Source organism: Aythya ferina, assembly GCF_964211825.1.
Source record: "Aythya ferina genome assembly, chromosome: 11".
Classification (NCBI taxonomy): domain Eukaryota; kingdom Metazoa; phylum Chordata; class Aves; order Anseriformes; family Anatidae; genus Aythya; species Aythya ferina.
Window position 1 is genome coordinate 12,658,976 of NC_140307.1, and position 23,414 is coordinate 12,682,389.

At 57.0% G+C, this 23,414-nt stretch overlaps 4 protein-coding genes across 5 annotated transcripts in view; 3 read left to right on the top strand and 1 right to left on the bottom strand.

The window, feature by feature from the left end:
• ARID3B (AT-rich interaction domain 3B) overlaps nucleotides 1-12,498 on the bottom strand; it is a 31,673-nt gene extending 19,175 nt beyond the window's left edge. For both annotated transcript variants that reach the window (XM_084532228.1, XM_084532227.1), the window contains exons 1-4: nucleotides 12,354-12,498; nucleotides 10,100-10,766; nucleotides 2,096-2,167; nucleotides 532-604 (exon numbers count right to left, since the gene is read on the bottom strand). In XM_084532228.1, coding sequence (XP_084388354.1) covers nucleotides 532-604; nucleotides 2,096-2,167; nucleotides 10,100-10,678 — 724 coding nt within the window. In that variant the 5' untranslated portion in view covers nucleotides 10,679-10,766; nucleotides 12,354-12,498. The remainder of the gene's footprint in view (nucleotides 1-531; nucleotides 605-2,095; nucleotides 2,168-10,099; nucleotides 10,767-12,353) is intronic.
• A 148-nt stretch (nucleotides 12,499-12,646) lies between these two features.
• On the top strand, nucleotides 12,647-15,009 carry LOC311442708 (actin, cytoplasmic type 5). Its single transcript, XM_084532233.1, has 2 exons — nucleotides 12,647-12,697; nucleotides 13,426-15,009. The coding sequence occupies exon 2, from the start codon at nucleotides 13,437-13,439 to the stop codon at nucleotides 14,565-14,567; it is 1,131 nt and encodes a 376-aa protein (XP_084388359.1). The 5' UTR covers nucleotides 12,647-12,697; nucleotides 13,426-13,436; the 3' UTR covers nucleotides 14,568-15,009.
• Nucleotides 15,010-15,901: 892 nt separating this feature from the next.
• Nucleotides 15,902-20,325, top strand: UBL7 (ubiquitin like 7). Its single transcript, XM_084532232.1, has 10 exons — nucleotides 15,902-16,256; nucleotides 16,634-16,753; nucleotides 17,156-17,238; nucleotides 17,356-17,440; nucleotides 17,831-17,888; nucleotides 18,093-18,226; nucleotides 18,602-18,651; nucleotides 19,047-19,214; nucleotides 19,366-19,488; nucleotides 19,796-20,325. The coding sequence occupies exons 1-10, from the start codon at nucleotides 16,073-16,075 to the stop codon at nucleotides 19,931-19,933; spliced, it is 1,143 nt and encodes a 380-aa protein (XP_084388358.1). The 5' UTR covers nucleotides 15,902-16,072; the 3' UTR covers nucleotides 19,934-20,325.
• Nucleotides 20,326-20,463: 138 nt separating this feature from the next.
• Nucleotides 20,464-23,414, top strand: part of SEMA7A (semaphorin 7A (JohnMiltonHagen blood group)) — a 33,793-nt gene continuing 30,842 nt past the window's right edge. Inside the window, exon 1 of the mRNA XM_084532226.1 lies at nucleotides 20,464-23,274. The gene's annotated coding sequence lies outside the window, so the exon portion shown is untranslated. The remainder of the gene's footprint in view (nucleotides 23,275-23,414) is intronic.

Consider the following 23,414-nt stretch of genomic DNA (forward strand, 5'->3'; position numbering starts at 1 on the left):
TTACACGGGGTTACTACGTGGAAAGCTGACACGCTGTGAATCTGAAGGAAAACCTGGCTTTATCTATTTTTCCAGGCCCCAGCTTGTGAACTCTGTACGGCGTGTGACGGCATTCACACTTGGCTTCCACATGCCACGGAAGCAGAACAGGAGATGTGTGATCATGCCACCTGAGCAGCTTATTCTGGAGGGGAGACCAGAAAATCCCCCACGGTACTCAGCCTCGTTTCAAAAACCCTGGGGGAACCAGGTCGCTCAGGCTCTTGGTGCATGGACACTTTCAGTACTAGGTGGGAGTGTGGGAACAGAAATACCTCCTGTGACATTAGCTTACAGGGCACAAGAGTTCTGTCCTGCTGAGCTCCTTATTTCCCAAGGTAAATATCTCGACACTTACCCTGCCCTTCCATCTGATCTGCAAGTTCAAGAGCTGGATTTGTTCTTTCAAATGCAGGGGGGAAGGAGTCAGCCTGCTGGGGCAACCCCCCGGCCCCGTTTTCCCTTCACCAGTTCCAACAAAAGCTCACTCACCCCTCTTCTGCATGAAGATGAAGAGGTCGTCCAGGAACTCCTTCCGTTCAGGGTCGCTATCCAGTTCATAAAGCTGGAAGGGGAAAATAAAAATAAAGGCACAGTCCACAAGGGAACAGATGAAGTAACAGTATTAGCCTGCTCCAGCAAATCATCTGGGGTTTGTACTGGGGGAAAGAAAGGCAAGGAGGCAAAATGAGGATGGACTTCTGAGCTCTTCAGTGGACAGTGATAGTTTGAGGACCCTCTTTATGGCTTGCTGCCTTGCTGAGCCCCTCAGGAACTTGTCCAGGGGCCGTGCAGACTGGCACCTGGAAGGGAACAGGGTTTAACTCGGGTAGTGGAAGCTCTGCTGCAGAGCAGGGTTTGAAACCAGCTGAAAGCAAAGGGGAGAGAAGCTGTATGTATGAAGACAAGCTGGGAAGAGATGAGACAACCAACAGGAACGCAACAGTGGTTAGGGCAGGTTAGTGGTCTGTACCTTTGGGGCACTGCGTGGGAAACTTCTCTGCAGCTTCTCCTAGCCTCGTAACTCCCCTCTTCAGGGATTGTCACCTAAGTGACAAACCAAGTCCCTTGGAAGGGGGAGGTGAAAGAACAGAGCTTCCCTGTAACTAATGCCTGGCAGGACAGGCTGCTCTGAAAGAAGCCAGAAAAGCCTCAATAGGAACAATCAGCCTGGAAACATTTTGTTGCTGAAATTGTTTTACCAAAAGTCTTCAAAATGCAACCAGTTCCATAGGAAGCTTATTCCAAAGGAGAGGTGCAGCACATCGCTGTTACCTGCTGATTTTCCAGAAGGGACGGGCACAAGCATCACCTCTTGCACAGAAAATGTAATTTTCACCTGTCAAGAACCCTGTGAGGCCACAATGTGACAGGGCTGCAGTCAGTCCCACCGAGATACGGGAGGATATGGAACAAGACAGAAGACAATGCTGCATGTAAAGCAGATTTTAATTCCTTCTTGCTTGCATTGAGGAAGATTCGCATACCTCCATGCAACCTTTTACTGGCTGTAGTTACTCTTGGGAAACAGATCAACAGAAAAGCAAAAGATTCACTGGGAGAAAAATGTAGTTCAGAGTGCCTACAGGTGCTGCTAACTGCTCAGTACTCATCTAGCCCAAAAGAAGAGGGGCTTTGGGGTGCTTTTCCTGGGCAGCTCTGTGCTTGCTCACACACCGAGCCCTGGGAAGAAAACACGCCGCTGTGTTTGTGAAGCAATTAGCTGCGCCCTTTCAGAAAGGCAGCTCGGTTCAAAATGAATTCCTCTAGCTGATGTGACACATTGCTGCCACTTTCAGATCTATTACCACAGTGCGAATGGGGCTCCAGAAACAAAACACTCTTCTCCCAGCCAGAGAAAGTATTGCCCAAGGTTTTAAGCGTGAGAAGGCCGGTTACAAGGCTTAGCTCCGGCTCCGTTCCACAGACCACAGGCAAACCAGCCAACTTTGAGCCCTCAAAACAGCGAGGGCTCAGTAGTCGTCTTCTGCCACAGCTCAGGGGAAGAAAACCCCAAAGCCAGTCCCTCCCCCCCAATCCCTGTGACCGCACTGACCTTGGCAAAGTCTCGTGAAATTTCTCTTCCTCGGCAGCCGTCACCTTCATCGCTCCAGGTCACGCTGCCGTTCTAGGGGGAGAGAGGAACGAGAGGCTGAAAGAGGTGCCAAGGAAAGGCTTTGGGGACAACTCCAGAAAGCTTGCAGACACACATTTATAGGCACAACACCGCGCAAAGGCAGGGAATGGCTTAGACCAAAGAAACTAGAAAGAGCTTTGACCAGCGTACGTGCTAAAAGCCCCCGCTGGAAGGTGGGGGTGCTACCCAGCTGTCCCCTGCTCACACAGAGCTCTCCTTTCTGTCCTTTTAGCCAGACGAAGGACCTGCTCCCTGCTCACCTGGAAATTCCCTTCTGCCCTCCCCTGGCTTGCCTGCAAAGCCAAAACCCGAGTATGCCAAAGGGAAAGAGGGAGATGCTACAAGGGGAACGCTCCTCTCCGCCCCAGCACCTCTACTTCTGCAAGCTGCCGAATCCGGCTGTTCCACAGAGAAATGGAAACCCAGCTCTGTTGGATAAAGATTCATTCTTCTTAGGCATTAAAAGGCTTCCTCTGGTTAGGCTTGCTGTGGTTGGTAGCTCAGCATCATCCCGCAACCAGCACCAGGGCTGGAAACCAGCAGAGGCAGCCCCTGGCTGCGTGGCAGGACTGAGAGCAGCAGACCGACCCTGCCAGCTGCCCGAGCATCTTTAAACCACAAACTTTACCTAGGATGTGCTCCAGAGCCCCGCGAGGATGGAGCGCAGCCACCTCCACCTGGCACAGCGCCTCAGCCCACCCTCTGCCCCCACAGACACGCAGCAGGCAGGAGAGAGCTGAAGCAAGCGAGAGGCCCCGGCACGAAAATGCGGGTGAATTAGAGAGGTGGTCCAATACCCGAAACCTCCGAGTCATCTGGTTGTGACACGTCCATTGAATTAGAAAGATGAATAGCTCTTGTCAAGGCCAGCCAAAGCCACATTTCCCCCTTTAAAACCACTGCAGTGAGCCGCCCTAATGCCTGCTGATTTAGTTTGAGCCAGTAATTCCTGCTGGAAAGTCAATTATCCGGCGAGTCCCATCAACTGAGAGATATTTAATGGGGGATTATTGCCACTTCTGTTATGTCAGCTGTTTATTACAGCAGATCAATTCCCAGCCCTCGCTAGGAAGAGATCTGAAGGCCGGTTTTGTTCGCAGGAGGATTCACGGGGGTGTCCTTTGCTAGCAGAGATTAAAAACATGGGTGTTTTGCTTTTTTTCTTTGCCAATTATGGTAACATCCAGCTGCTCCTAAAACCCCACTGACTTAACTCAGATCAACAAACCTGGGCGAAGAGTCAGAGCAGGAAACAAGCTCTTCAGAGGGCAGCAGTTATTTTATATCCCTGAATTTACCCAACCCAAGGCAAAATGGCTTTCAGAGGGTTGAGCTGCCTTCCTCCCAAGTTTGTGCTTGGCTATAAATCCCCAGGGCAACCCTGCTCACGGTGTTAGAGCCTAAAGAGGGTGCTCCAGAAGCCAAACAGTTATTTTCATTGGGAACTCAGGTCATGCTGAGAGCTTATTCCACTACATTTGAGGATGAGAGAAGAGAAGGGAGCTTCGAGAAGACAATTCTCCACTGCCAGCAGGTTTGAACTTGATAAAATTTTGGCACATGGGATTAGAGCCTCTTCAGGAGCTATTTTGTTGTTTTCTTTGAAGAAAAGGTGGTTAGAATAAGGCACAAGGTGAAGGGTCGATGCACAAAGTAAGCAGAACATACGTACCTCCATCGGGAGGTGTTTGGGAGCACAGATGTAGTTCTCCCCCCACTCTAGCTAGTGAAAAGGAGCTTAAAGCTGGCCGTGTTTTGCCATATGTCCAGAAAATTGGCTGTCACCTGGCGTGACATGGAGTGATCCGAGGTGAGGGACTGCAGGTGGCATCAGCAGCTGAGGACGAGCATCTTCAGTCCTCCCGCTACTTTTATTACAGGCTGGAAATGGTTCCTGGCAGTGGCAGTGGTTGGAACAGCGACCTGAGCACAACTGGAGCAGGGCAACCCACGAAGAGCCCCCTGAAGGTGCCGCGGGTGCTGCACTCGGAGCACAAAATACATTTTGCACAGCGACAGAGCCCGGAGGAAGCGTGGGTATCAAACTTCCTCTCCGTTCCTCCTAGAAAAACAAAGTTGCCCTGTGCTGAGAAGCCTTCTGCACGAGCAGCAGGAACCTGAGAAATCAATATATCCTCACAAGTCATTAAAAGACCTTTGTATAAGGCAGGCAGCAGGAGCAGGAAGGAAAAAACACCGCGCGGAGAGGCAGCTCGCTCTCTGGGGAGAGCCCTGCCTCTCCCTCCACCGCCCGGCGTCGAGGGAATTTGTGGTGCTTGACAAACAGCCGTTCCCACTGCTCCCAGTCACCACAGGAATGGGTTTACCCCGAGTTCCTTGCAGAAAAAAGGCAGGAGGAGCAGCTGGGCGCTGCTCGGGCAGGGAGCAGCCCGTGCCCAGGCGCACCTCGGGGGCCACCGGAGTGCTCCCCGCGAGGCTGCGGCCCTGCCTTCAGCAGCAATTATATCTGCGGCTATTTTAGGATTACTCCCCAACCACCTGGAATATCTTATTAGAGGGAAGCTCAGATGTCCAGAGCAATTTTGGTTTCCAATCCCGTGTTTGAAAGCCAGAGTTAACCCCTTCCTCCAACGCAGGAGTTACCCAGCAGGCGGGGAGGAGAGCGCCAAACACTCTCCTGCTTCGTCCAGTTCACCCTTTCGAGGACAAAAACCTTACAAACAAGCAGCCTGAACTCCTGCCTGCAGGACATCCCTCCCTCAGATGCTGCAACAAGACACCGTGCTCTGTAAAAGCAAAATATTAAGGGACAAAATCTGAAGGAAATACTAAGGGACAGAGCAAAATGGCTCAGCTGGTGTGGTCTACCAAGGTTTCACCAGACTACAAAACCATTCCAAAGGTAAACCCTAACCTGCTGAGCAGGAAAAAGAAAAGAAATCCTCCTGGCTTGAAACTCAGAAATCAGTCTGCGCCCCTCCACTGCAGACCTGCAGCCTAGATGTGGATTTCAGGCCAGAAAGCTGCCGAAATCTCCACGTAGAGACCTGGCAAAGTGTGGTGGTGGAGAAGCGAGCCCCTCCCTCACCCCCTGGGTTAACCGAAAGCAGCGAGTCAATGAAAAGGTACAGGGGCAGCAATTTCAGGATTATCAGGGAATCCACAGAAATTCCTTTTGTGGGTAGAGTTAAGCCTTAGGAAGTGAAACAGATGCTATTATAAAGCAAACTGTTGTAGTACAAAACACTGATAAGATCAGGACTACTGCCCTGAGCTGCAAGTTCTCAAGCGTGGAGCACCGAGTTATAATTACTGCGGACACAGCCCGCCTGGTAAAGCCCTGCTGGAATTGGAATAAACCCTTCCCACTCCGCCTAATAACAGAGCTCAATTCAGGATCTCCAGCTTCAAAGCTGGTTGCTGAAAACATTTTAGTGATGTCAGGAATGGCGGGGAGGATGGGAAAGGAAAGGGAAGAAAGGACCCGAGTTAACAGATTAATTACCCGTTTTTATAAAGTTTCTTTTGTGCTCCCTCAACCTAGCGACTGCAGCCCCGACACAATTACTTGCAAAACAGGAATCTATTTCCTCACCCGAAAGGAAAAGTCGGACTCTTTGTGAAGGGCTCCTATTCACAAACACTCGGAGTTAACCACAACCCAAGTGACAAGGAGGCGCGTTCGGCGTTAACATGGCTATGGGAAGAGAAATTCTCACCGCCACCCGAGAGGTCCTCAGATCCACCCTGAAGTGAGAAAGCAGAAGCAGAAGAATGCAACACGTTGGAGCTCTTGCCACCTACCATCTCCGCTGTCAGCTAAATATCGACAAATTGGCACCACGAAGACAAGCTGCGACTGTTCCCGAGGATAAATTTAGTGCCTGAATGAACCCAAAAATGAGCCGCATCTTCCCCAGGATATAAATGAGCTCCTTACCCCATGGCTCTACTGCCAGATACAGCCCAGCTGCTGCTACGCAGCGAAGCCCCGATGAATCCTGTGCACTTGTCCCATGAGACGAGGATCTGGGGGAATGCCCCGATTCAAGCCGTGTGTGGGCTGCAGCCTTGCCCTGGGCAGGCAGCAGCAGAGCGGGTTCGGGATGCCCCCACCTGCTGATTTAGGCAACTCTGTACCCCTGCCAGCCTCTCCCTTTTGGGTGGCATCAGCAGCAACTAACTGCAGGACTTCCAGCCAGGGAGAAGGCAGATGGGCACGTGAGACTTCTTTTCGAGGCTGCCTACAGACAGACACCTTCCCTGTTGCTTTCTGCCCGCAGGTCCCTTTTCCTTCCGAGCACAAACCGCGGGTTCTGCAGTGCAGCACTGAAAGCCAGGGACATCTTCAGTCCCTGGGAGCGTGCAACCACGCACACTCAGGGCTGGAAACCTGGCTCTTGTGGTCATTACCACAATGGTTTATTGGTTCTCCTCTCCCCCCTGTTCTTTGGTTATTTTGGTGTCTTTTCTAAGCCAAGCCCCAGCCACTGATGCTGCTCTTCAAGCTGCAGATCCATACAAACCCCAGTTCAGTTGCTACAGCAGAAGCAGGCTACCCCAGGGACAAAGACTTTGCCAAAACAAACCTACACCACGAATTAAGGAGAAGCAGCCATCGGCCACTTCAAACCCACAACCTGCTCCTGCAGAACAAAGCTGTTAATACATGAGAAACCAAATGTCGGCTGTCACCTGGCAATGGGGAACCCTCCTTCCACTACAACGTTAAAGAACGGTGACCCACGGGAATTCAAATTGAATCAGCCCTTGAACTGGGCCCTGGATCTCTGAAATAAGCAGGAGGCAAGAAACGAGCTCCCCGAGATGCAGCTTTTTTGTTCCTGGGACCTTCACCCCCCGCGGATTAATGAGTGTCTCCCGAGCAATACCTGGATACGTGCGGCACTCGAGGCACATACTTCAGGTTATGGAATCTCAGCCACTCGTGCCTAGAGCAAAAGCCAAGTAATTATTTTAAGCTGACTTCTCTTAATCAACAGCGTGACCTCTGTAAAAGTTTAGGTCAGGATTTTCAGGAGTGACTGGTGATTTCGGAGGCTCTAACATGAGACAAGCCTAGAAAAAAACAGCGCAGGAGCTAGGCTGAAATCAGATGCGTGCTTTGCTGAGACTTTACCTCGCTGCGTTTAGGAGGGCAGGAGATATCAGCTGGTGCCTCAAAACCCTGCCTTTGTTTCTACATTCCGCGAAGGAATGCACAAACTAACTGCCTGCTGGAAGAGCAGCCTCACAAAACGGCTCATGCTGCACCAGCCCGGGTGGGAAAAAGGAGTTTGGGCAGGCAGCAAAGAGACAGGAGCCGGGGTGCTGCCCCTCCTGCCTCTCCCCGGTAACCTAAACCACTGCCAAGCTGTGTGAGGGACCGCAGGACGAGAACCCACAGACCACCAGCTGCCAGTTTTCACCTGGGGAATTCAAAGCTGCTTTTTCTTCGGGGAGAGGCGGGCGGCCCCAGCGCCCTTGCGAGGAGGGACGTGGGAGCGGCGCTGGATTCGGGCAGGGGTTGTGGGCCGAGCTGAGCACACCCCCTGCTCGGCTTTCGGCCCGCCGCCGAGCAAGTCCACTCCCTCCCTCGGTGTTTTGTGCTGCCGGGATTCCCACCGCCCCTGGGTCAGAAGCTGAGCCAGCTCTTTTGTCTGCCGGCTTGTCGTACAATTATTTACTTGGCTGGCCGGCAGTGAATGGAGCCGGGCTTCGCCTCCCCGGGAGCCTCCCTCCACCTTCCTGCCACCTCCACGCCGTGTGCCTCCCGGGCAGCCGCAGCCTGACGCGTTCAAGATGTGCTCCTCTGCGAGGACGTCGCTTTTGGGGGAACGAGTCACGCTCAAGGAAGGAACAGGAGTGACTTTCTCCCCTCTGCGAGCAGCAGCCATTACGCATACCACAAATACTCCCCGGGCAGACCTAGCTGGGAGCAGCGTAAACTCGCAGGTTATTTGCCTCCAGCCTCAACGGCAGTTTAAAAAAAACACAAGGGGAGGAACCGTTTGGGAAATCAGCCGCAGAACGCAGCCCCTTCTGCATCTCACCCAGATTTTCCTGCCCCAAATCAACCGTTTCACAGGAAAACAAAAGGAAAAGCCGGGTACCTCTGAGGTACACACCTCAAATGGAACACCTGAAGCTGGGCAGCGTGCTGCAGCTCGGAGCACAGGATTTTACAGGGGCAGGTTGCAGCCGCAGGCACGTTTTGGTGCCCCTCTGCAGTCCCGGCAGCAAACTGCCCCCCTGCCTGGGTATTCCCACCTCCTCGCAGCTCCCCGGCTCCGGTCCCGCAGTTAAATTTTTACTCCCTGGTATGCAGGCTGCGCTGGTGAACGCAAACAAGCTGAGCTGCAATATTTACCCTACTCAAGGTGAATATACCTCACCTGCAGCATGAATATGAGCCTCGACAGGGCCTTTGGAGCGCGCCGCAGCACCCCAACGACCCCGCTCACCTGCGGGACTGGCACGGGGACACCTTGGGGCACAGCAGGCGCCCCTCCAGCCCAGCACTCCACCTTCAGGGCCAGGAACAGATCGACCTTGGGGCAGCACGAGAGCCTGCCCGCTTCCTGCCATCCTCTCGCACCCTTTCCCACCCCTGGAGCTGCTGCGGCGGGGCTGGTGCTCCTCCAGGACTTTGACATCCACAAGTTTCACCAGCTCCTTTCTTTACCTGTTGTACTGAAAGGGATCCATTTGACACGGCAAGGATTAGGTTTTGCTTCCCAGAGCTTTGTGCACCTCGCCTTCCCCACCACACTGGCCTGAAGTCAGAGTAGTTTAGGCTGCAGCCACCACGCAAACACTCGATGGCTGCAGAAATGCCACGGATCTGGGCCGAAGCAGCTGCCTCAGCGCCAGTTCATGGCACATCAGGTGGAAAACAGCTCGGACAGCGCTGCTCTGCCACAACACACTTGGAGCTGCCCTCCCAAGCCATTTCGTTGTGACTCACAGACTCTCTCAAGATAGGCAAGAACTGCCACGAAGCACGGTGCCATCCCTGGTGGCACCCGCCAGGCTAGGAGCACAAACAGCCGAAGCCTCGGTGTATTTTTGAGGCTGAGCCCCTGAAACCAGAGTCCTGCCCAGCATTCCCCAGCCCAAAAGAGGAAGTTTTTGTCAGCCATTACAATCCAGCAAATCCTGAAGGAGTTTCTGTAGTGATTGTGCCCCAACTGACACAGCCACCCTTCCTTTCCCTACAGCAGCTCCTCATTTGGGGCAGCTCTTCTGGAGAAGCCAGCATGGAGAAACCACAGGGCAGGAGCCTGCAGCGGGCTCTGAGCAGGCTGGGAGAAGTAGTAAGGCTTGTGGAGGTTTAACAGTTCCCCCTCAAACCACTGCCCATGAAAGTGTAAAGCAAATAATCCCGTGTGTGCGACCAGCAGCAGACTTTTCACCGTTTATCAGCTGCCGCTGCGCAGCTCGGGCCTTTTTACCCCATCGTGTTTGCAAGAGGGGAGGAGGGAAAGAAAACAGATCTGGTTTTGTCCGTACAAGGCTTCTGAGCTCAGACAAAAAACGATCTGAAAACCTAACCCCGCTCACACTCGGGCTAACACCTGTAGGAGAGGACAGCTAAAGCCCACTCTTCATTTTGTTCTTTTAATTGAAGCCACGCAGCCCCTCAGCCCCATTTCTGAACAGCTACAGATGCTGGAAACATCCCCAAAAGGCTGTGCAGGCCAGCTCTGCACCAACACAGCCCACAAGCGCTGTACTGCCCGAAACACCTGCTTATAGCAGAAAGAAATCACCGATCCTCTGGCATTGAGCTATGAAACCTGCACCTGCAAAGCGAGCTGAGCTGCAGGCCTCAGAGAAAAAACAAGGGGAACGCAGTGGGGAAGCACAGCTCTGCTCCTGCCCAGCTCCTGCCCCCTTCCCGCAGCAGCCGGGCTGCAGACACAGCCCTGGGAGGGAGGAGGGACCGAGGGCAGCACTCACCTGCTTGAGCTGCTCGTCCAACCTCCAGCGCGCGGCCGGGGAGCCGGAGTAGGGCTGCTTGGCAGTGTCTTTACCCTGTTCTTCTCTGCCCTGCTGTGCCCGCGGGTGCCCCGCGGCCGGAGGAGGGTTGGAGGTCGAGGCCACTCTTTGGTTGTGCTGGGCGGCTTTGGGAGCGTGGAAGTATTTCAGAGCGGAGCACGGCTCCTTCCCAGTCACATCGGCGCCGTCCTCCAGATCTCCGCCTTCCAACCCGCCTTCCTCCTCCTCCTCGTCTTCCTCCTCTTCCTCGTCCTCCTCCTCCTCCTCCTCTTCCGGCTCTGAATTCATGCTGCTCTCGTCGAAAGCCCGCGCGGCCCCGGCGCCGGCCGGGCCTCTGCCCAGGGAAGCCCCGCTGGAGCCGCCCGAAGGCCGGCCGGCCGTGGCTGCCAGCACTGCCTGCTGCACCGCCAGCTGCTGCGTGTAGAGCAGCTGGGCCTCCCGCAGCTGCCTCTGCTGCCGCTCCCTGGAATCCATCTGCAGAGGGCTTTGCTGCTTCTGCTGCTGCTTCTGCAGCTGCTCGACCACGGCTTCCAGCTTCATCCCGCCCGGAGCATGGCTGGGAAGAGAGGGGGGCGCCGGGGCTGCAGCGGGCAGGGTTCGAGCCCCGGCCTTGGGAGACGGGCGGAATCTGAAAGAGAGGCAAATATTTGTCCGTATGAATATAAACCGCTTTCATCTTTTCCCCAGGAAGAGGATAAATAGAGTGCAAAGCCAATACTCTTTCCTGTGCAGGAGACCGTGAAACAATCAGCTCCGTGTTTAACAGCCCCGGGCTCAAACTTGCATTCAATTTTCGGCCCGTTTAATTGTATCTGCGAGCCGAACACATTTGCTAGAACCTCAGCTTCGTGTGCCCTGCGGACAGGACAGCAGCTGAAATGCCTTTGTCCGCCGGCCCAGCCGCTCGTTTTCCCCCGCAATCCTCCCGTGCCTGCTCAGCAATCGCTCCTGAAACACTGGCTTTAGCGTTTGGGGCTCGCTCCTTCTGAAAACACTGCCTTAAAAGGAGACGGCCAGGCCCTGATCTCACCATATTTCTATTAAGAAACGTGCAAGGCTTTATCGTGGGCCGCTCCTCTCCCGGGTGTTTAATGCTTTCGTTGTTTCACCCCTTTCTTTGCGCTTCCAGCACCAAACACTATTTTTAGCTGTTGTTTTTTTTTCCCCAAGGTGAGGAAAGGCAGCCCAAAACCCCCAGCAGGGCACGGGGCAGCTCCTGCCTCTGCTCCCCCTTTGATTTTCTTGGGGAAAACGCCCTGGAAACCCCATTCTGAGCCAGCACCAGGCTTCTTTTGGGGCAAAACCCCCCAGAAAAGACACAGAGCTCCGATGGCTGCACTTCTGCTCGCCATCAGCCTCTGCCGGACTCCTCGTCCTGCTGGCAGGGAGGGCCCCGCCGAGCTTTGCAACGCAAGGAGCCGCTGAATCAGGTCTCCCCGCTGCCCCCCGGAACAAAATCCTGCCTCCTGGGGGAAACAAAGGGCGGGCGAACCTCCGGCAAGCCGAGGCACCTCCCGGCCGCCTCCCGCCCCAAGCGGGGCCGGGTCAGAGCCGGGCGGCCCCCAGCAGGCTGAACCCACAGGGACCCTCCGAAAGCCAGCACCCCGGGGGAGGCGGCTCCAGGGTGGCCTCGAGGGGAACTGAGGGGTCTCGGAAGCTCGTGTGAGGGAATAGGGAGGGAAACAGGGCAATAAAGGGGGAAATGGGGCAATAAAGGGGGAAATAAAGGGGGAAATGGGGTGATCAGCGGCCCGATCGCCTCGGGCAGCTCACGGTGAGCTCCCTGCGGGGCCACGCCGGGTTTTGGGGGACCCCCGAGAGCCCCCCGAGGAGGCGAGCTCCGAACACGGAGGCGTCGCAGCCTCACGACATGTCGCGATAGCGGGGGGGAGGGCGACGGCGAGGGGGCTGGCGGGGCAGCGAGCCCGCTGCGGGCTTCACCGCCCGGTTCAGGGCCTGGCACCGTCCCGGTGACCCCCCCGGGTTCCAAATTTGGGGTGAATTTCCACCCATTCAACCCCCCCGGCGCGTCCCAACGCCGAACAAAGCTCCAACAGCCCCCAGACCCCGCGGGCCCAGCCCCGAGCCCACCGGGGGGGGGCCTCACACCCTCCCCCGGGGCTCCCCCAACCCCGGTCCCGGCGCCTCCCCCGCCCCCCGGCGCTGCCTCCCCGCGGCCCCCAGCCTCCCCCCCGGGCTCCCCGGGCTCCGTTACCTGTGCCTCGGCCCGGCCGTGCCGCCTGCGGCCCCCCTCGCGCTGCCGCCCGGGCCCCGCCCGCCGCCGCCACCGCCCCCCCGGCCCCGGGCCCGCCCCGCCTCAGCCCCACCGGAAACGGGGCTGCGGGGGAGGGGGGGCGGTGCCCGGCCCCGGAAGCGAGGCGGGAGCTTCCGGGTGCGGCCCCGGCAACGGCGGAGCCCGGAAGGGGCGGGAGGGATGGTGAGGGAAAGGCGGTTCGGCCAATGGGATGGCGAGGATGGAGCGGCTTCCGGTTCCGGGGGAATAAAAGGAGGGGAGCGGGGCGGGGCCCGGCAGTCGGAGGCGAGGCGGCGGCGGCGCAGGTGGGGGTGGGGAGTGCGGCGGTGTGGGGGGTACCGGGGGATCCTGGGGAAATAGGGGGCAGGGGGCGGCCCTGGAGGGTTTTGGGGGATGTGGGGAGCGGAAGGGCAGCCCTGAGGGGGGTTTTTGGGGGGTAGGGTGAGGGGGGCAGCCCTCAGAGGCCTTTTTGGGGGGAGGGTTTGTGCCCCCCGGGGGTTTTGGGAGGGTGGGGGGGTGTCCTGGGGGTCTTTTTGGGGTGGGGGGAAAGAGGGGGTGTTATTGAGGGGTTTTGGGGTGGAGGGAGATGGGGTGCCCTGAGGGTTTTCTTTGTGGGGAGGAGGGTGGCCCTCAGGAGGCCTGGGGTGGGGATGGGGAGAGAAATTTTCCTTGTTTTTCTTTTTTTTTTTTTGAGGGGTGTCCTTGAGGCCCTTTTTTTGGTAAGGGAAACGGGGATGTCCCTAAGGTTTTTGGGGGGACCGGGGCAGAAGAGGGCCTCCCTGGGGAGATTTTTTTTTGGGGGGAGGGGGAGGGGGTTGGATGTTGTGGGTGGCCTGGCTCCTCGGGGTGTGCATGCTGTGGGGTTTAGGTTACCCTGCTGCCTTTCTGGCACCCCCAGGACCTGTCTTGGAGTCTCCTCAATGCCCTTCTCGCTCCCTGACCATTTCCAGTGCCCTGACCCCTCTGGTCCTTCATCACACAAGGGCAGGGCCCTTGCAGAGGTGCTCTGTGACCCCTCCTCCTTGTCCCCCAGGTGCATTCAGCATGGCAGACGAGGAGATCGCTGCCCTCGTGGTGGACAATGGCTCAGGCATGTGCAAGGCGGGCTTCGCGGGGGACGATGCTCCCCGGGCTGTGTTCCCCTCCATCGTGGGGCGCCCCCGGCACCAGGGCGTGATGGTGGGCATGGGGCAGAAGGACAGCTACGTGGGTGACGAGGCGCAGAGCAAGAGGGGCATCCTCACCCTGAAGTACCCCATCGAGCACGGCATCGTCACCAACTGGGACGACATGGAGAAGATCTGGCACCACACCTTCTACAACGAGCTGCGCGTGGCCCCGGAGGAGCACCCGGTGCTGCTCACCGAGGCGCCCCTCAACCCTAAAGCGAACCGGGAGAAGATGACCCAGATCATGTTTGAGACCTTCAACACCCCGGCCATGTACGTGGCCATCCAGGCCGTGCTGTCTCTCTACGCCTCCGGCCGCACCACCGGCATCGTGATGGACTCCGGCGATGGCGTCACCCACACCGTGCCCATCTACGAGGGCTACGCGCTGCCCCACGCCATCCTGCGCCTCGACCTGGCCGGCCGCGACCTCACGGACTACCTGATGAAGATCCTGACGGAGCGCGGCTACAGCTTCACCACCACGGCCGAGAGGGAGATTGTGCGGGACATCAAGGAGAAGCTGTGCTACGTCGCCCTGGACTTCGAGCAGGAGATGGCCACGGCCGCCTCGTCCTCCTCGCTGGAGAAGAGCTACGAGCTGCCCGATGGGCAGGTGATCACCATCGGCAACGAGCGGTTCCGCTGCCCCGAGGCCATCTTCCAGCCCTCCTTCCTGGGCATGGAGTCCTGCGGCATCCACGAGACCACCTTCAACTCCATCATGAAGTGCGACGTGGACATCCGCAAGGACCTGTACGCCAACACCGTGCTGTCGGGCGGCACCACCATGTACCCGGGCATCGCCGACAGGATGCAGAAGGAGATCACGGCCCTGGCGCCCAGCACCATGAAGATCAAAATCATCGCCCCGCCGGAGCGCAAGTACTCCGTCTGGATCGGCGGCTCCATCCTGGCCTCCCTCTCCACCTTCCAGCAGATGTGGATCAGCAAGCAGGAGTACGACGAGTCCGGCCCCTCCATCGTCCACCGCAAGTGCTTCTAGAGGGGCTGCTGGCAGCCACCCGGGGCGCCCCCACACCCCTTGCAGGGAAGAAGTTGCTGCAGGTCTTCGGGGAGCTCTCCCTTCGCTTCGGACCACTCTTGTTTGACTGTTGGTGTCCTAATCCGGTGAGGTACCGAGTAGTAACGAGCAGTGAGCGTTTTAACGGCCCTGCCATGATTCGGCCAGTTTGTGACTAGAGGTTTGGTTTTGTTTTTAGCAGAGGAAGCGCAGTGACCCCTCAGGCTGAGGTTCAGGGGCTGGCGGCTCCTCCTGGTAGCTGTGCAGAGGCTCTGAAGGTAGAGGGAGGGTTGTTCACATTTCCTGTGTAACACTAATAGGATGACACTAAAGTAGGCTCGTCACCTTTAGGTTTGTCCACCTTTAGGTTTGTCATAACTGACTTATTTGTAGGAAAACAAATAAAACATTAGTCTTAAAACTACGCGGTGGTATTTCTTGCCTTCTTTAGGGAGGGGCTGGGTCTCCTTGCTCCAGGTGCTGGGTAAGGCCAGGCTTTGCACTTGAGCTGAACCCTGCGTGTCTGCAACTCCGAAAGCAGAACTGGGAGCGCTGCTGTGCAGAGCATGCTGTGTCGCTGTCTGAGGCACGAGCCATTTAAAGAACTGTTAGGAAGGAAAACTTGCCTGGTATGTGGCTCTTGCAGCCTTTCTGGACTTTCATGGTAACTTGGCTTTTTTTAGAACATAAACAGCCCTTCCTGTCAGAAAAGCAAGCAGGCTGGCACAGGTTTTGGGGGCAGAGGAGCAGCTTCTCCTTTTTTGGGATCCCGTGAGGAGATGGAGCAGCAGATGCTCCTGAAGCTCCCTGAGCCTGGGGAACTCAGCTCCTTTTGCTGTGGGAGGGTTGAGCTGCCCTACAGAAACTGCTCAGCAAGAAGAGCCGGGGGAAGGACGGGAACATTTAATTCGGTGCTGCTGACACAGGTAGCCCGTGCACATGGGGAGGGGAGCAGCGGGGATGCCTCCCCACAGGCTCCCAGCCCCCAGGACAGCTGCCCTCCTGCCGAGCCTTGCTGGGAGCGAGGGGCTGCTCCTGCCGTGCCTCAGGCCCTGCTGCCAGCCCCCCGTTTCCATGCAGCCCCCCCTTTACCCTGCAATTCCCCCCCGCCGGGAGGCGCCGCGGGGCCACCTCCTCCCACCGCGACCCGGGCGGCAAAAGAGTTCTGTAACCCCCCCCTCCCGCTTTTAAATCCCCAGCCGGCCTCCCATTGGCTCTCCCTTCCACCTCCCCTCCAGGCTGACCAATCAGCGGAGTCTCCCTTAGCGTACTACACTTCCCAGGGCTCCCCCGCGGCGGGGCGGGAGCGGTATTTCCGTTTCCGGCGCTGTGTTGCCGGAAGAGAAGCGGCGGCGGCGTGTGAGGGGAGCTCCGGGGCCGCGCTTGGCCGGGACCCCCCGGGACCCCCCCCCAGAACCCCCCCGGGGAGCTCCGAAGCGGTTCTGGAGGCGTTCGGCGGCCTCGCTCCGCGGTTGCCGTCCCCCGGCATGGCGCTGCCCGAGTGGCACATCGCCGTGAAGCTGGCGGACCAGCCGCTGGCCCCCAAGTCCATCCTGCGCCTGCCCGAGACGGAGCTGGGCGAGTGCCCGCTGGGCGGCTGCAGCATCTCCTGCCTCAAGCAGCTCATCACCGGCCGGCTGCAGGAGTCCGTGCCCGACCCCGAGCTCATCGGTACCCGCCGGGGGGTTTGTGTGAGCGGGCAGGTTGCGTGGTGCTCCAGGGGGGTCCAGAGGCTCTGCTGCGGCTGTCTGAGCGCATTGTGGGGTCGGTGTGCTTGTTAAGGAGACTTTTGGCGTAGTTTACTGACCAGCGTGTCTGTTGGAGAGAGCTCAGCCCTTCTAAAGGAGGCAGCGAAGACGTATCTGTGAATATCAGCTGGGATTTCCTCTCGTTTTTCCTGTCATGATGAAGCAGCTCAGCGGGCAGGGTGTTATCCCCGTGGGCAGGGCAATGTCCCCGCACAGTTCTTGGTTCTTAAGGGCTCTGAGCCCTTTGTGAGCACGTTGTAGGTGTTTGTCTTGTCTTGACGTGTTTTTCTCTTCCTCTAGATCTGATCTACTGCGGCCGTAAGCTGAGGGATGACCAGACGCTTGATTTTTATGGCATCCAGTCGGGCTCCACTGTTCACGTGCTGCGCAAGTCCTGGCCCGAGCCCGACCAGAAGCCAGGTGAGGAGGAGGAGGTGTGTGAGGAAGAGCCCAGCTCCTCTTGGGGATTTGCTTTTGGGAGGCTGGTGCAGGATTTGGGGGCGGAACCGACCTGTTTGTGCACTCCACCTGTCACAGCAGCAAATGGGGTAGAGTTAGGGAATGAATCATGTCACGGGGCGAGCAAACATCGCTGCCTTACGTGGGTGTGCTCGGTTTTAGGGTGTTGCCAGAGAATCAGGAATGAAATGTCTCGTTACTCTAGGTTGAGGGGAAAACCAGGCTCGCGTGTGCCTAATTGTAGAATAAATTGTGTTAATTTAGGGCCGTTACCTTAATACGCTTCCTCCTGTGCACGTAGGAAGGTACATATCTATGTTTTTGCATGCCTGGGAGCTGGGAGTGCTGTCTTTCCTCTCTCAGAGCCCGTGGATAAGGTGGCAGCAGTTCGGGAGTTCCGGGTGCTTCACACTGCCCTGCACAGCAGCCCTGCCTACAGAGATGCGGTGAGCGAGGCTGCACAATTTGTCTGGCTGCCTTTTGTCTGTCTTCCTCGCTGAAGAAAGGCTCTGAGTGGGGCCTTGTTGCGTGCTGCTGCTGATCCCTTCTGATTTCTCTGGCAGGTCTTCAAAATGCTGGGGAACAAGGAGTCGCTGGATCAGATCATTGTGGCTACTCCTGGCCTCAGCAGTGACCCGGTTGCTTTGGGTGAGTCCAGATGTCACCCAGAGGGTCTGAAGGAAGCCAGATAAAGATGGCTTCAGTATAAAACAAACACTTTAATTTAAGCACTAAAATAAACTATTAAAGATTGTTTAATTCCTGACGTATGGGATGGGGTCGCAACTTCTTGCAGCCAGCTGGGTGCCAGGGTTGATCCTGCTGGGGAAGCCCCATCCCGGGGGTGTGGCTGTGATTCAGCCTCTCTCTAGGAAGGCACAAAAGGTTTCAGAGAACAATAATAGAGTGCTTACTGTGTTTTTTTGTGACTCACTCGCTTCCTGAAAAACAATTCGTTTGTTTTCTTCCCATGATTTAACCGGCTCCTGTGGATTTGTATCCTGTCTCCTACTGGTCACGTCTCCTGGTCCCTCCCAGGAGTGCTGCAGGACAAGGATCTCTTCTCAGTGTTTGCAGACCCCAACATGCTGGACACGTAAGCTGGCGCAGTGACTGGGCCGTGCCTTTGTTGTGCTCCTGTTTAGTACTTTTCCCACCCAAATGGGGAGCATTTTGCTTGCTGGGCAGCCACAGTCAGCATCTGAAGTGGTGTTGGCTTTATTAATTTCTTTGCTAGTATCAAGCTGCTGCTTTCTCAGCCCCCTCATGCACGTGATTTATTTTCCCCCCCTTCCTCCAGGCTAATCCCAGCTCACCCTGCCCTGGTGAACGCCATCGTGCTGGTGCTGCACTCGGTGGCAGGCAGCACCCCGCTCCCCGCCCCGGAGACGTCCTCCCGAGGCATGTCCTCCGGCTCCTACCGCGACATGCCAGGTGCGTGCAGCCTGCGGGCCTCATCTGCAGGGAAATCCCTGCTGGGGCTGACGCAGAGCCTTCCCCGGGCTGGAGGCAAAAGAAGTTTGGGCTCTTGAGCGAGGAGGAGTGTGTGTTGTGGTTTGCTGGGTTGTGTCGACAGAGGCTGATCTCAGCCAGGGCAACCTCAGAGGCTCTCCTGGCCACACAACGTGTAATCTCTGTGGGTAGCAGCGTGCTGTGGGCTCTGTTTTGCACAAATTAGGGGCTTAACCCGTGCCTTAGCTGGGGCTGAGCCTGGTTGTGTGGCCAAGGCCTCTGTGGGATTCTCATCCGGTGCCCAGTTCCTGCCAGCACCTAGTTCTCTGCATCTGGTGATTCTTCCTTCTCTTGCAGGTGGCTTTCTGTTTGAAGGTCTCTCTGATGACGAAGATGACTTTCACCAGGTAATTGGCAGGCCAGGTCAGGTGGGGCAGCTGTTTTGGGCTTGCTTTATGGGTTTAACAGGTAGCTCTTAAAGACTTTAAAGGTTTTCTCTCTTATCTCAAGAACAGCACGAGTTCCTCTGCCTCACGGGGGTGTTGTGAAGATAAATAAGATAAATGTCTTTTGTTTTTAAGCTGATGGATGAAATATTAAAAGGCTTATAGCCAGTTCAGCAGCTTTAGAATAGTTGGGTTTGGAAAAAAACACGGCTGATCACTAGGTGTGCTTCTTTTAACAAGTTCCACGTTTGAATTTTGAATACAGTAGAGAAGAGATCCCTGGGAATAAGCACACGAGCTATGGACCTTAGTGGGACATGGGCACTGACACCAGAGGTGCTTTTCTCTCCTTGCAGAGCACGAGATCGACGCCGTCCAGCAGCACTTCTGGCTCCCGCCCGGCTTCCCTCGGCTACTCGGGGGCTGCAGGGCCCCGGCCCATCACCCAGAGCGAGCTGGCGACCGCGCTGGCACTGGCCAGCACCCCGGAGAGCAGCTCCCACACGCCTACCCCTGGCACCCAGGTACAGCAGCTGGGGGTGTCCTGCACTGCAGAGATGGTTCCTGACTGAGAGCGAGCCCTGCTCAGCTCCGGGAGCCCTCTCAGTCTGGGGTCTCCTCCTGATGGGCTGGGGGAGCGCCCCCCTGACCCCTGCACACCTCATCTCCTCCTAGGGTCACTCCTCTGGGACCTCCCCGATGTCATCCAGCGTCCAGTCGGGGACACCCATCACCAACGACCTCTTCAGCCAGGCCTTGCAGCACGCCCTGCAGGCCTCGGGGCAGCCCAGCCTGCAGGTCAGTGGCTCAGCCTCTTCTTCTGGGGTCCCGTGAAAGCTCCACGTGGCGTTGGGTGCTGCGGGGTGGAGGTGGTTGTTCCAGCTGCCTTCTGTGGCAGGACAGCGAGCTGGAAGGGGAGAAGAGCTTGGAGGAGGCGCAGCAGAGCAATGTTAAAGGGCTGGGTGGGACAGGAGGCTGGGGGCTTTGGGGTATGCACTTGTGAGTCAGAGAGGTGGGAGAATCCGGCGTGGCAGTGGGGAAGGCTGTCATGTTACTGCTTGGCCTCTCGCACCTACCCTTGGCTTCTTTTGTTTCCTGTCCGTAGAGCCAGTGGCAACCCCAGCTGCAGCAGCTGCGAGACATGGGCATACACGATGATGAGCTGAGCCTCCGCGCCCTGCAGGCCACTGGAGGGGACATCCAGGCTGCCCTGGAGCTCATCTTTGCTGGCGGGGCTCCCTAGCTTTGGGCAGGACCGGTGTGTGGCACCGTGACGTTCCTCACCCTGGGACTCGGCCCCACAGCTCAGCTGGGAGCTGCTGGGGCTCGGCTCCTGTCCTCACATGTGGGCTGTGCGACCCTGGCTGAGAGCACCGAGGCTGTTTCCTTCAGCTCCACTGGTAACCTCCCTCTGGTCTCCCCCTTCTCCCCGTTCTGCTCGCCAGAGATGAGACCTCAGAGCTCTGCTCAGCACGCAGGGGCAGCTCTCGTGTGCTGGGGGATGCTCTGGTCTAGCGACACCCCCCCTCTGCCTGCTGTTTGATCCCTGCCTGCCTGGCGTGCCTCGGTCTCGTCTCGTTCTGTCCTAGTGGTTCCCCTGTGTCTGACTGCATTAAAGGGACTGTATTCACCTGCCTCGTGTTTTGGGTTGTCATCCATCCCGGGGGGGTGTGCTTGTTGCAGCCTGGCTGCAGAATGGATCTGCCTGTTGTAGGGCGGCTGTGTCGGCAGAGGGCACTCCCCTTACAGAGCAAAACGCCTCCTCAGTCCCTTAGTTCCTAAGAGAACGCTGTGCTGGGCATGAGGCTTACCTGCCGGCCCTCCTCCTGCGAATTAAGCCTGTAAAAACTAATTGTGCTACAGGCACTCTGAGAGAAGTGCCACAAAGGAGCATCGCATCTCCTTTTCGGCACAAACCTCTGTTCCCAGCTCTCTGGTGGTGGCTGGGACAGTCCTGCACGGCGCTGTGGTGCAGGAGTTCACGGCCACCAGCAGGTGACAGCAGGAACGTGACCAGCAGAGGGTTGAGGCAGGTGCTGCCTGGGAGAGGTGCGTTGTTTCTGACACCCCGGGTTACTCTGCGGGGCTGCAGCTGGTGTTTCCAAAGTGGCTTCTAATCCCTGGTGCCCCGTTCGAGGCACCCAGGACCTGCACTGCAAAGGCAATCAAACGACCTTGCCTGTAATTAGCTAATGGGAACTGAGATGCCGGAGCCAGAGGCAGACCTGGCTTGGCTCTGCTTGTACCATCAAGGTTAATAAGGCATGGAAATGGGAACTGGCCTGCCCCAAATGCTGCAATATGGCAAGAGGGAGGCTGAAAGCAGAAAACGATCCATTACCTTCCGGCCACCTGCGTGGCTCTAATTTCCAAGTGCTGTCATTGTTTGCTGATAGTGTCAGCTATCACCCAGCCATGCTGGATCGTTCTCTCCAGGACAGCTTATCGACTGATAGATGTAATCCCGGCTAGAGGATTAAACCTCCCAAGAGGGAGGGACTGGCTTTGTTTTTCAACGTGCAGGCGATAAGATCTGATGGCTATCGTAAGGTCAGGTGGCTTTCCTGCCTCGATACACCCTTCCTGGACACGGCTCTCACCACCTGCCTCGGGAACCCACTCCAGAGGACGGCCGTGACTTCACGTGGATGAGAACAGATGAACTGGTTCCCATCCCTGGTGCCTTCACGCTTTGCTTTGCTGGAATGGGTGGCATATGCCCGGCATCCTCCCGCCCTTTCCCGCTGTGAGATGAGCCCTGCTGTCGGCCCCGAATCCTCCCGAGGCGAGCTGGGGATTAGCTGTATCGCAGCTGTCGCGGCGGTGCTGGAGCTGAGTGTCCTGAACACCCCAGACCCATGCAGGAGTTGCTTTGGGACCGGGGCTGGCTTGTTTGCTAGGCTGTGCCCTGTCAGTTCTCAGCGCAGACTGGGAACAGCTCGGGGCTGTTGGTGTCCCCACTTTATTCCTTTATCTTCCCTTGCTATTATGATTTGATCTCTTTGACCAAGGCTTTGTATAAAGCAGCTTCTTTCCATTCTATGGGCTGTTCCTGCTTTCCCCCGTGTTCCCAGATAGCTGAGAATCGCCTGGAGGTTTTGCATAAAGAGGATTTCTATTTCTTTCGCGAATCATGTTACTTGGCTTGGAGCACCACATCAGACGCGTTCTCTGCCTGAAACGGCTACATAGCAGAGAACTTGGCACTGATGTCGTTCGCACCCGACTGATGCGTGTGCTGCGCTTCCCTCATCTTGCCTGTCCCTGCCTAGAATAGAAATGTTCGGCAGCCAGGCGCATTTAGAGAGGCTCTGCCTGGCCCCTGCGGGGCTGCTGATGGAGGGGGAAGGACTTTGATGCGGGAGGCTCTTGGAAGAGGCGAGCAGGAGCTGCGAGTGCCTCATCCCCAGCTCCCCGGCAGCCAGGTGAGTGCTGCCTCCTCGCCTGCTCTGATTGCTGAGCGCCTCCTGCCCCCCAGCCCCGAGCTGAAAGCTGTGCTGCGTGCAGGGGAAGCTCAGCCTCGGCCCGGGGGGAGGCTGCAGGAGGCGGCGTGAGGTCTGTCTGAGCCTGTCCCGGCCCCTCCAGCTGCTGGAGCCCTAAGCTGGGTATGAGGCAGAACTGGAAGGACTGGGAGATGCTGATTCTTGCTGAGAAAGCAGCTTGAGCGAGGCACCAACTTGCTGCAGCTCAACAGATTGTGCTCTTTACGAGCAAGTTGCAGCGAGCTGCCTCCCACCTGCCTGCTCCCTGCGGTCCTCCCTTGGGGTCCCTGCTCCTGTCCCAGCACCCGTCACAGCCTCAGCACTCAGCCTAACGGTGCAGCCGGTCCCGTTGGGGCTCAGCTTGGCCGTGTTCCCCCTCTGCTGCCCCATTTCCCCGCACCTCAGCCATCAGCCAGCGCCCGTGGCCTGAGCGTCTCAGCGGCTGTGCGGTGGGAGCAGCTGCAAGGTGTTTGCTGAAAGCATTTGGCTGACCCTGCGGGAGGGGTGGAGGTCAGGCCGCAGTTCCCCGACGTAAGTGCTTTCATTAGGGACTTTCTGCTTCTGACATCAAAGAGAAATTTTTGGTTCTGTTCCCACCTAACCTCACAGTGGAACTGCCGAGGGAAGCAGCAGCAGCGGGTGTTTTCAGCAGTAATGGCAGCAGCTGGTCCTACTCCTGGGTTCTGGTAATCTCATTATTTGTTCCACTGTCTGACCATCAATGCTGGCGTGTCACGGACACCTGCAGGGGCTGGCAGCTTGGCTGGGACGTCGGCTCTTCACCAGATGAGCCCTTCTCTTCTACTTTAGCCACCTTGATGGCTTTTTGCCCGTCCGCCTTGTTTCTTTTTGCCAAAGGCAGTCCTGGGCTGGCTGTCTCCGCGAGGAGCAGAGCGGTGCTGTGGGAGGGTGATTCTGCAGCAAGAGAGTAGAGCTGACGAAGCAGAATCTCCCAGGCTTCACATCCATGACTGCTTCTGCTGTACCCCAGCCTGTGACTGCCCACCCTCATCTTCCTGTGCTTTCACAATGACTCTGGAGCCTTCCCCTGTGTGAAAATAACCAGCGAGATCTCTACCAGGAGCAGACACTGACATTTAAGGTATTAAGTCTCTTAGGTGCGAGCATGCTTGGGTGGTTTGTTGGATCACATCTGAAACCTCCAAAATTCCGAGCTCCTCATTTCAAGCTCCTCAGCCTCAGTTTCTGGCTTCATGTGACTAGGCTGAGAAAGATTTCCCC